General features: G+C 42.6%; 1 protein-coding gene across 6 annotated transcripts in view; it reads right to left on the bottom strand.

The window, feature by feature from the left end:
* Positions 1 to 859: 859 nt before the first annotated feature.
* LOC106584166 (ecotropic viral integration site 5 protein homolog) overlaps positions 860 to 11,555 on the bottom strand; it is a 93,666-nt gene continuing 82,970 nt past the window's right edge. For all 6 annotated transcript variants that reach the window (XM_014169108.2, XM_045706452.1, XM_014169111.2 and 3 more), the window contains 2 exons: positions 7,602 to 7,697; positions 860 to 3,660 (listed from right to left, as the gene is read on the bottom strand). In XM_014169108.2, coding sequence (XP_014024583.1) covers positions 3,352 to 3,660; positions 7,602 to 7,697 — 405 coding nt within the window. In that variant the 3' untranslated portion in view covers positions 860 to 3,351. The remainder of the gene's footprint in view (positions 3,661 to 7,601; positions 7,698 to 11,555) is intronic.

Genomic DNA, 11,555 nt, shown 5'->3' with positions numbered 1-11,555 from the left:
ATATCCACATAATTTTCCTCCCTCATGATGCCATCTATTTTGTGAAGTGCACCAGTCCCTCCTGCAGCAAAGCACCCCCACAACATGATGCTGCCATCCACATGCTTCACGGTTGGGATGGTGTTCTTCGGCTTGCAAGCCTCCCTTTCTCGTCCAAACATAACGATGGTCATTATGACCAAACATTTCTATTTTTGTTTAATCAAACCAGAGGACATTTCTCCAAAAAGTACGATCTTTGTCCCCATGTGCAGTTGCAAACCGTAGTCTGGCTTTTTTACGGCGGTTTTGTAACAGTGGCTTCTTTCTTACTGAGTGGCCTTTCAGGTTATGTCGATATAGGCCTCATTTTACTGTGGATATAGCTACTTCCCGGAACGTTTGACCCAAGTTAAACAATTTAAAGGCAATACTTCCAAATACTAATTGAGTGTATGTAAACTTCTGACCCACTGGGAATGTGATGAAAGAAATAAAATATTAAATAAATAATTCTCTCTACTATTATTCTGACATTTCACATTCTTAAAATAAAGTGATCCTAACTGACCTAAGACAGGGAATGTTTACTAGGATTAAATGTCAGGAATTGTGAAAAATTGAATTTAAATGCATTTGGCTAAGGTGTATGCAAACGTCTGACTTCAACTGTATGTATGTATACACACACACGGAAATAGCACATCACTAATGCAACCCAAAACTATTGAGGTTATTTTAGAAATTGGAAACCAATGACATGATACTGCACTAGAAGTGAGAAAGGACTTGAATATGCTCTATCATGGTGACTACTACAGCACATCTGTAATCACCATTTATAACATTACCATAACAGAACTAAAAACACTGAAAACAGTTATCAAATAGTTAGTTTATTTGTGACGTCACACACATCAATCTCACATACATGAGTGTGATAAGTATTATTCCATAGTGTTAACGGTTGGCTGCCTTATGTGGACTACTCTTCTAAAATGCATTTTATTCCCTCAAAGTGCCAAAACTGCATCATAATACCTCTCCAAATATGGATTCCATCTGTCGTAGTACTTAACCAGGTAATATCACAACAGTATCACAAAAACCCATCTGAACAATGAGTCAGAGGATTGCTGTATATTCTGAATAGAAAGACACTTGGCTGATAAGTTGTGGTTCTAATGTCTTAAAGGGCCACTGCTGTCAAAAATGACCAAATCTAGCTATTATCAGGTGTCCCTTGTTCTGGTCATTTTTCAACCTAGAGGAGGCTGTCTGTTTTAGTGTTATGATAATCCTGATAATGAATCAATGTCATTCATCCCTTATGAAACGGAGTGGTGCTTATTTCTCTGGCAGGCAGAGCCTACGGTTTACAGTTGCAGCCTGGTCCCAGATCGGTCATTCCAAGGCATCACAATGACCACAGGAGTTATAGGCTATACAGCACACACTGATTTGGTACCAGGCCTATACAACGGCTCCTACACTTTGGTAACACTTGACACAATGCACTTTGCTTCGTTCACATAGGAAACAAAACATGTCTTAGGGTGCGTCCCAAATGGCACCCTATTCCCTACATTGTGCACTACTTTCATCCAGGGATCTGGTCAGAAGTCGTGTACTGTATAGGGAATAATTTACCATTTCACAAACATTTAAAATTATCTTCTTAGTATTTTCAGATAGAAGTGTTGTTCACTCTTATGTTAACTTTATTTCCAGAATGCAGTATATTATGTTCCCTTGGCTTGGACTGCCATTCATTTAGTGCAAAAGAGCATAGCAATACCTCTGTTTAATGTTATTGGTGTTCATACAAGATTCAGATCACAGATATCTGTCCTCATACTTTTCATTATGTGCCGTAATGTTTGTATTTTATTAACAGACTAGGATGCCCACCTTAGAAAGAGCCGTACTTTAAAATCAGCCCTCTAAATCTGGGATGGTTGGTTCACTTAAGTTAGGTACATGCTTTCATTAACCAGCATGCTGAAATGTATTCTAATCTATGAAATTACGCAATGATCCTACATCAGTCTTTCCTCCAAAGGGAAAATCATCCTGCCAGAGAAGATAAGTACGAGATAAGAAAACATATACAGTACACTGAGATGGGCTACATTCCCATTCTCTACCCTCCTCGTGGAGTGTGGACTTGCACATTCCCCCGCATGGATTTAAAAGAAATGCATTGGTGCAAGGAATAATGCTGGAAACTCCCTTCAGCCATGCTTGCACCAATTTAATGCATTTAAAAGTATGAGGGAAGGTGAACGAGTGCTCACTTCTGGAGAAGGGTAGAGAATCGGAACGCAGCCCATGTTTGTGGAAGAAATGTCTGGCAATCAGTTATCCATGGGTCTTGACAACACTAAGAGTGATATGTCACTTTCAGTCTAAAAATACAATACATTATAAACATTAGATATGCAATAATTCATTAGATACATATTTTCAAGTCCCAAAAAAACAACTATTTACATATACTGTATATACACAGATACTGGATTCCCATTGACCTTAGGATACGGCAGGTTGTATTTCGTATCCCAAATGGCATCCTATCCCCTTTAAAGTGCACTACTTTTGACCAGGGCCCATAGGGTTCCTGTCGAAAGTAGTGTACTTTATAGGGAATAGGGTGCTATTTGGGACACAGCCACAGTTGATGTTTGATACTGGGGCTCTTTAGCCATGTTCAATAGAGACATCACTCTCCAGTACATCATTCCCTCTGTATGATAAAGACAGAAACAAAATGGCTCTATACATTTTTGATGGTTCACTTAAAAATGCGATAAAAACATTTAAACTGATTGAATGAAGTGTCATCGTCACCATAAAGCGTAAAACATTCTATTGCACAGTCTCTCTGCGTGTTGTGTCTGTTGTACCATGGTTGGTGTTGTGGGGCTGAGGGAGAGCCCGTAGTTTGGTTGCCTGGGTGGGGTCACCCTAGATGGGGTAACCCCCATCCACTCCCCTGGTGGTCAGTCTGGCTCTGTGGAGCTCAGGAAGCTAAAGATCCTTCATGTTGTCCTTCTCTGATCCATCCACTTGGTGATCAGACCAGAGCAACTCACTGATATGATCCTCCTCAATCTGGTTTTGGCAAAACAAGAATAAAGCAAACGGAGTAACACAAAGAAAACAACCAACTCCACCACACGTTCCACTCCAAGCTTCCAAAGATTCCATTCCAAGAAGCTCCCTACGTTGGAGTCCCATAGACAGACGTCATGCTCCTGAGGAGTGTGGCTTGCTACCATGGACACCACCTCTGCCCCACTGTATTAGATCAGAACAGCCTTGATCAGCCTCCAGGTGGCTAGCGATGGTGCCCATCACCCAGTTACCGGGTCACACGATGGTGTGTTTGTGGGTGCCGTTGGGAGGCACAGAGAGAACCAGACCCTCCCCATCATCATCCCCCTCACTGTCTGTATCCCCCAGTCTATTATGTAGATCCAGAGAGGGGTGCAGCCTGATGAGGCTGGTGTGGCTGCTGCTGCTCTGCTGAGGGTCCAGGTGGGAGGGGGTCTTGCCTGCGTCTTCGTCTGAGGATTGGTACGACTCGTCGTCTGGTATGTAGTGATTGACGATGCGGATCCTGTCAAAACTGGGCTGATTGGACATGCTGCCTGCCCTCTGGCCTTTTAAGCAGCGGATCTGTGGAGACAGACGAGGGGCGTTTAACAGGGGCGCATGTGGAGTGTAATGGGGACAGATCCATACATCGCCACGGGAAAAGCCCCTGAGAACATTTGAGTCGTTGCTCTTTATGGAAACCACATGCACAAACAACAACAAAGACAATGCGGTCAACACTAATGAAAACATCAGTTCTGAAATATCCACAATGGGAGGAGATGGATTTCTAAACGCGTGCAAGAGGCACGTTCACACTCATTGGTAGACGTGTGTTCATTCACTGATCATGCTCCTCCCTTCCACAAAACAATTACACATCATATATATTCGGTATGGGCTGCAAAACTAGTGAAAGATGGGTCAGATAGGTCAGGTTAAAATGTTGTTCTGGACCACACCTGCCCTGCCTAGAAGTCACCTGGATCAACCTGCCTTGCAAAGACAGACATGTAGGGAGAGAGACACACTTAGAGAAATGACTCAATTTAGTTCTTGTACCGGTACATGTCACTTTCCTCAAATACCAGGGCTTTAAACTACTAATTTATGACAGAGATCAGTGATTTCAAACTACAGTTTGACTGACACAAGTGTGCAAAGAAAGTTAAGGGCTAAAAGCCAAGAGCCATTTGAGAAGTCTTTTTGATCCTGAGAGAGATTAGTCAACTTTGGTTTCGTGCAACTCTCTGTGGCTGACTGTAAACCCAGCACTCTTATGAGAATGTGTGATTGAAATAGAAAATTGTGGGCGGCACACTTTTACCCCTTCTTCTTTGCCTTGGTCTGTCTACACTGAGCCTTTGGTCTCACTACTGCTCTTCTGCCATCACCAAGAAATTCAGAAATTGGGCCTAATAATTACCCACTGACAAAAATGGAATAACTAGAATATATACAGTGAGTGAAAAAAGTATTTGATCCCCTGCTGATTTTGTATGTTTGCCCACTGATAAAGAAAGTATCAGTCTATAATTTTAATGGTAGGTTTATTTGAACAGTGAGAGACAGAATAACAACAAAAAAATCCAGAAAAACGCATATAAAATTGACAAATTGATTTGCATTTTAATGAGGGAAATAAGTATTTGACCCCCTCTCAATCAGAAAGATTTCTGGCTCCCAGGTGTCTTTTATACAGGTAACGAGCTGAGATTAGGAGCACTCTCTTAAAGGCAGTGCTCCTAATCTCAGTTTGTTACCTGTATAAAAGACACCTGTCCACAGAAGCAAACAATCAATCAGATTCCAAACTCTCCACCATGGCCAAGACCAAAGAGCTCTCCAAGGATGTCAGGGACAAGATTGAGACCTACACAAGGCTGGAATGGGCTACAAGACCATCGCCAAGCAGCTTGGTGAGAAGGTGACAACAGTTGGTGCGATTATTTGCAAATGGAAGAAACACAAAAGAACTGTCAATCTCCCTCGGCCTGGGGCTCCATGCAAGATATCACCTCGTGGAGTTGCAATGATCATGAGAACGGTGAGGAATCAGCCCAGAACTACACGGGAGGATCTTGTCAATGATCTCAAGGCAGCTGGGACCATAGTCACCAAGAAAACAATTGGTAACACACTACGCTGTGAAGGACTGAAATCCTGCAGCGCCCGCAAGGTCCCCCTGCTCAAGAAAGCACATATACATGCCCGTCTGAAGTTTGCCAATGAACATCTGAATGATTCAGAGGACAACTGGGTGAAAGTGTTGTGGTCAGATGAGACCAAAATGGAGCTCTTTGGCATCAACTCAACTCGCCGTGTTTGGAGGAGGAGGAATGCCGCCTATGACCCCAAGAACACCATCCCCACCGTCAAACATGGAGGTGAAAACATTATGCTTTGGGGGTGTTTTTCTGCTAAGGGGACAAGACAACTTCACCGCATCAAAGGGACGATGGACGGGGCCATGTACCGTCAAATCTTGGGTGAGAACCTCCTTCCCTCAGCCAGGGCATTGAAAATGGGTCGTGGATGGGTATTCCAGCATGACAATGACCCAAAACACACGGCCAAGGCAACAAAGGAGTGTCTCAAGAAGAAGCACATTAAGGTCCTGGAGTGGCCTAGCCAGTCTCCAGACCTTAATCCCATAGAAAATCTGTGGAGGGAGCTGAAGGTTCGAGTTGCCAAACGTCAGCCTTGAAACCTTAATGACTTGGAGAAGATCTGCAAAAAGGAGTGGGACAAAATCCCTCCTGAGATCTGTGCAAACCTGGTGGCCAACTACAAGAAATGTTTGACCTCTGTGATTGCCAACAAGGGTTTAGACACCAAGTACTAAGTTATGTTTTGCAGCGGGGTCAAATACTTATTTCCCTCATTTAAAATGCAAATCAATTTATAACATTTTTGACATGCGTTTTTCAGGATTTTTTGTTGTTGTTATTCTGTCTCACTGTTCAAATAAACCTACCATTAAAATTATAGACTGATCATTTCTTTGTCAGTGGGCAAACGTACAAAATCAGCAGGGGATCAAATACTTTTTTCCCTCACTGTATATGTCTCTATATTTTACCTATCCTGCTACTTTTTTGTCTTTTAAATTCTTATAACTATATTTCATCTTCTGTGTGCAAATAAAAACAAATTTAGTAGTCTTGTCAGTATTTCCTGCCAACTGTAGCATCTCCAGGATTAGATATCTCAGGTCATGGGGTTATGGGGGAGGGGTTTATACCTCCAGATCATGGCTATGAGGCCATTTCTTGTCACTCAGAACCTGTCACCACCAACACTTCAGAAAGCATGATTCACAGCCAACCATTCTTCAGCACCCCATGACCACACCAACAGCCCTGGTTGTGTCTCAAATGGCATCTTATTCTCTATATAGTGCAATTCCCTATATAGTGCACTACTTTTGAAATAGTGCACTATATAGGGAATAGGGTGAAATTTGGGATGCAACTGAGTACAGCCCAGAGGAGAGGTGGGGGGGATTCTGCTCTGACCGACATGCCTGACTCTTTGCCTCCACGCCTGCCTGACCGACTGTTTCCCTGGCTAACTGACTGACTGACAGTCTGTTTGACTAACTGTGACTGACTACCTTGACTGTTTTTCGGCTTGCTTGACCGACTGTTTAACTGACTGCCTGGCTGGCTGCACAGTCTTGATAGGAGACCCAGAGCGACACAATGCATGATTTAGTGCAGCTCAGTTCAACCACAAGCCTACCAGCCTTTTGTTGTCCTATTTTTTTTGTTTTAGGAGGAGATAAAAATCTGACTACATCCTCCCTGGTAAATCATTGATTTGCTGGAAGAAAACAAGTTGCTTTGTTCTTCTACTTCTCTTTTCTGTTATTTTCTTTCGGGGGGGGTTGGGGTTCTACAACTCTTTTCACAAAAATGTGCCAAATATCATATTACAATACCGTGCACACACATTACACAGAATAAAAGGGTGCATCAGGGTCTGCAAATATAATCCTACAAGAGAATCCTACATTCAGGCCTGATCAGGTCTTTGTATTATATGAAGGACACTATTCTGATCAAAGATGGCCCACTCTGCAGAAGTGATTGTGTCAAAGTCAAACCTGTAGCTGATCTTGTAGATGTCTATTTATGTGATGAAATTCATAACCTTCAAATCCTTAATCTAGCTATTCAAATGAGAATAGCCAGCTGTGGTGTACACAGAGGAGCACAAGTAGTTTATGAGACTCCATTCCGTTCAATCTGGGTCCTATACTGCGCTCTTAGTATGGTGAAGAGTGGGTTTTAGCGTTAAAATAATAGAGTTACAGGAGAGGGGTGTGTGCTGGTACATCAACACCCTCAGCGCAGGAAGCTTATGGGCGTAGTTAACACTTCTACAGTTGGCTTCAAAATAGACAAATCTGAGCAAAAACACATGGGAAATATAGCTAACAAAATCGTCTCTGAAAACAACAGGTACAAGCGGTGTTTGTTATTCCCCTGGTTCAGTATTCCCCTGTTGTAACTGCTCACCTCATGTTTGAGCTCAGCTATCTGGTCCTTCAGGTCTCGGATGTACTGACTGGAGTCTGTGTTGTTCAGCTGGCCCTGGACCTTCCCTTCTTCTTTCTGTAGAAACAAACGGAAAACATGTCTCAAAGCACAACTTATCATTGTTCCTCTAAGCATAAGACCACTGGAGAAGCGATAATAAGTTTGTGACACTGTGGACGCTTTAAATGTTGGAAAACTTGAACTGTTACAAGGGCAACTTGATAAGCAGGTAGGGAGGGAGACAACTACCACCACCAGACAAGAGACACTAGAGCTATATCATTGGAAAACTTGCATAACAGAAGCATCCTTGAAGATATGTACAGAGAGGCTGTTGACTTAGTAAAAGATGGAGGGGGGGGCCTAGCTAAACTAACAAGGTAGATATAGTCGTTGGTATCGTTTTCCTCTTTGGGCCCTGGGGATGAGCCTAGTAACAGTCAAACATGACACGTGCTGTTTACCTTCCTCAGCGCAGACAGCTGCAGCAGTAGGAGACATACACACATCCCCCATTATAAACCTAAAATTACTCCTGTCTAAAGCCTGGGATAGTTTATAAGCAGAGAGAGAGAGCGAGAGAGCGAGAGAGCGAGAGAGACATCGTCACAGGCTGAAGGGTTCAGGCTAACCACAACCTGCAACGTGGGAACAGGGGAGGGGGAAAATGGGGAAGATGTAAAACGCAAGGGTGGGGTGGGTGAGGTAGTGAGGTGAGAACCACCTCTGTCTGACCCAACACCTCAAAATGTATACAACGTTCTCGATTCCTGTGGTCAGGTTAGGGTTGAGAGGTTGAGGGTGTAGGCCTAGGACCCTGATAAGCTGCTGACAATGTGAGATCTAAGCAAGCAGCTGTTCATCCTGGGATCTGTGTTTTTCTTGAGGTTTCCCCCCCCCCTCCCTCCCTCTCTCCTGACAGAGCTAGCTAGTGATAAGGGAGAGGCAGTTAATAAGACTTCCTCGTACTCAGCTGTGTGAATCACCAGGTGCCAAGTTGTGGCCAGGGGGTTAGGGACTGTGGCCAGGGACGTCAAATGTCTTAAGTCGTGGGGTGCATCCCAAATGGTACCCCATTCCCTATATACAGCACTACATTTGACCAGAGACTATGCAGCCATGTATGGGGAATAGAGTGCCATTTGGGACACAGACATGACTCGCCTGACTGCATCCCTCCAGGTCTACACAACACCTCCCCCCTCCCCCGTAGGTGGTTGTTGTCCTACGGCTGTTGGCTAGTGACGTTGTTTTTATGTCCTCTCGACATTCAATCTAGGTTTACAGTGCCTTCAGAAAGTATTCACACCCCTGGACTTTCTCCACATTTTGTTACAGCCTGATTTTTTTAAGTGGATTAAATTGAGAATGTTTTTGTCGTCTCTAGTCTACACACAATACCCCATAATGTCAAAGTGGAATTGTTTTCCAGAAATGTTTACAAAATAACTTAAAATTATAAGCTGAAATGTTCAAATCCAACACAACACAGAGTACCACTCTCCATATTTTCAAGAATAGTGGTGGCTGCATCATGTTATGGCTATGCTTGTAATCGTTAAGGACTGGGGAATTCTTAAGGATAAAAAAAATATATGTAATGGAGCCAAGCACAGGCAAAATCCTAGAGGAAAACCTTTCCATCAGAAACTGGGAGAAATTCAGCTTTCAGATATTCACCTTTCAGCAATAACCTAAAACTTAAGGCCAAATCTACACTGGAGTAGCTTACCAAGAAGACAGTGAATGTTCCTGAGTGGCCGAGTTACAGTTTAGACTTTCATTTGCTTGAAAATATATGGCAAGACCTGAAAATGGTTGTCTAGCAATGACCAACAACCAATTTGATAAAGCTTGAAAAATATAAAATGGGCAAATATTGCACAATCCAGGTGTGCAAAGCTCTTAGAGACTAACCCAAGAAGACTCACAGCTGTCATCGCTACCAAAGGTGATTCTAACATGTATTGAATCAGGGGTGTGAATACTTATGTAAATGACATATTTCTGTATTTCATTTTCAATACATTTTGAATGTATTTTTATACATTTTGAATTCCAGCTGTAAGACAACAAAATGTGGAATAAGTCAAAGTGTATGAATACTTTCTGAAGGCACTGTATATGGCTGTGATAGAGGAGCGTTAGATTGATTCTGTACAATCTTGTGACACGTTATGTCCATAACAGGGCCACTTCGTGACTTTTTCCAATTAACAATAGTTGCTTGCGCCCAATGTCAAACTAGCTGTGAGCCAAGTGAGTGCTCTTTCGTGTTCAGTGTCATGCTCTCGACAATCTTGTGTCACATGTCCCATCCAAATAACAATAGTTGCACTAACGCCATTAGGGTTAAAAACAAACAAGCATAGATACTATGACAGGAAATGTGACTTTTTGACCAGTTTCCTCACACACAATAGCAATGATGACAAATAACACGTCATTTTTTTGTAAATGCAAACCACCATGTATTTACAGATAACTGCAGACGCAATTACCAAGAGAGCAGTCCGAAAACACTATGAGGAACCTCTAATAACCACTGAAATTACAAAAGCCCCAGTTAAATATACATGGAAATCTGTGAGCATATCATGCATGCAGAAGTACAAATCATAGACAGGCTTCCAACATGTCACCTTTGGTTCAAGCTGTCAGAGTGTCTTCGACTCACAATAGGAAGTGGTTTCTTCTCTTGGCAAGAAGATAGCCGAGCTGTGGTATTACCATGGATCACATATACATACAGCTACATTTATACTGCAACAGCAATGTAAAAACCCTGATGTCCATTTTACTATACATTAAGTTTCATTGACTAAGCGCTTTACCTCTTGATACAAATATATTTATGGTAGTTTAGTACCAGAAGTTCCTCGCAAACCTACAATTGTGAAATTCTATCAAGATAAAATACCATAAATAAATGCTGTTATCACTGGCGTGGTGTGAATACTTTCCATCAGCGGGCCGTAGTGTAGGTGGGACATAGTGAAGTGTTGGTTAGAGGAAGATCAGATAGGTAGAGAACCGCGGGGGCTTTTTCAAGGTAAGAGTACGACAATGGTGAGGGGAAAAACAGCAAGGTATAGTGGGCAGAAGTGAGGCGGCACTCATTGGATGAGTTCACTAAAGCTACACATCATGCATTACTATTTGGAGAGGGAAAAAAAACAGATTTTAAAAACGAGAAAGGAATATCTGAAGTTGTCTACTTTTGTGTGTGAACCACCCTCCAATTGGTTATTGGTTTAACGCACCAAACAATTACTATTTAAGTTGATAGGACCTGCTTTCTTCACTTTTTGGGGGGAAAAAGTGCCTTGTTCTGTAGCTCGGCTCATGATCACAGTCTTTTCACAAAGCCCAAACCTCTCATTTTATAGCATGCCATCAGACACATTTTATGTGGCTTTTACGTGAGGTGTTAAATGCAGTGGACAACAATTTATCAGTCATTGCTTTCTTGCACTCGTTCTCCTGGGCCTACAACCAGAGCGACTGAAGGCAAAGGTAAGACGGGGCATCTACCCACAACCTTTAGAGCTGCAACCAGGTTCTCAAACCACAGACCAAGAGCTCACCACTGGCACCACATGGCATGGGCTCTGATTAACACAAAGTGGTTATTTAAAACCTTCAAGAGCTGGTAAACGTCTGTTTGGCAACTACCAACTGCAGTAACTATTAGCTTCCATGCACATATTCGAAGACAGCTAAATCAAAAGAAACTCAGTATAATGGAGATTGACATGATCATAAGTTGCAAATAATGGTTTCATTGCATGACCCACGAGAGTGAGGGGGTGGTACTCGGTAGTGGTGAACGCTGGTGTTGATGCAGTGTTGTTGTTGAAGAACCTAGTAACAAAACCTCAGACCACACTGTGTGTGTGTGTGTGTGTGTGTGTCTGTGTGTGTGTGTGTGTG

Source organism: Salmo salar, chromosome ssa23 (assembly GCF_905237065.1).
Source record: "Salmo salar chromosome ssa23, Ssal_v3.1, whole genome shotgun sequence".
Taxonomy (NCBI): Eukaryota; Metazoa; Chordata; class Actinopteri; order Salmoniformes; family Salmonidae; genus Salmo; species Salmo salar.
The sequence above is the reverse complement of the archived record's forward strand: the minus strand, read 5'-3'. Positions and strand labels throughout refer to the sequence as shown.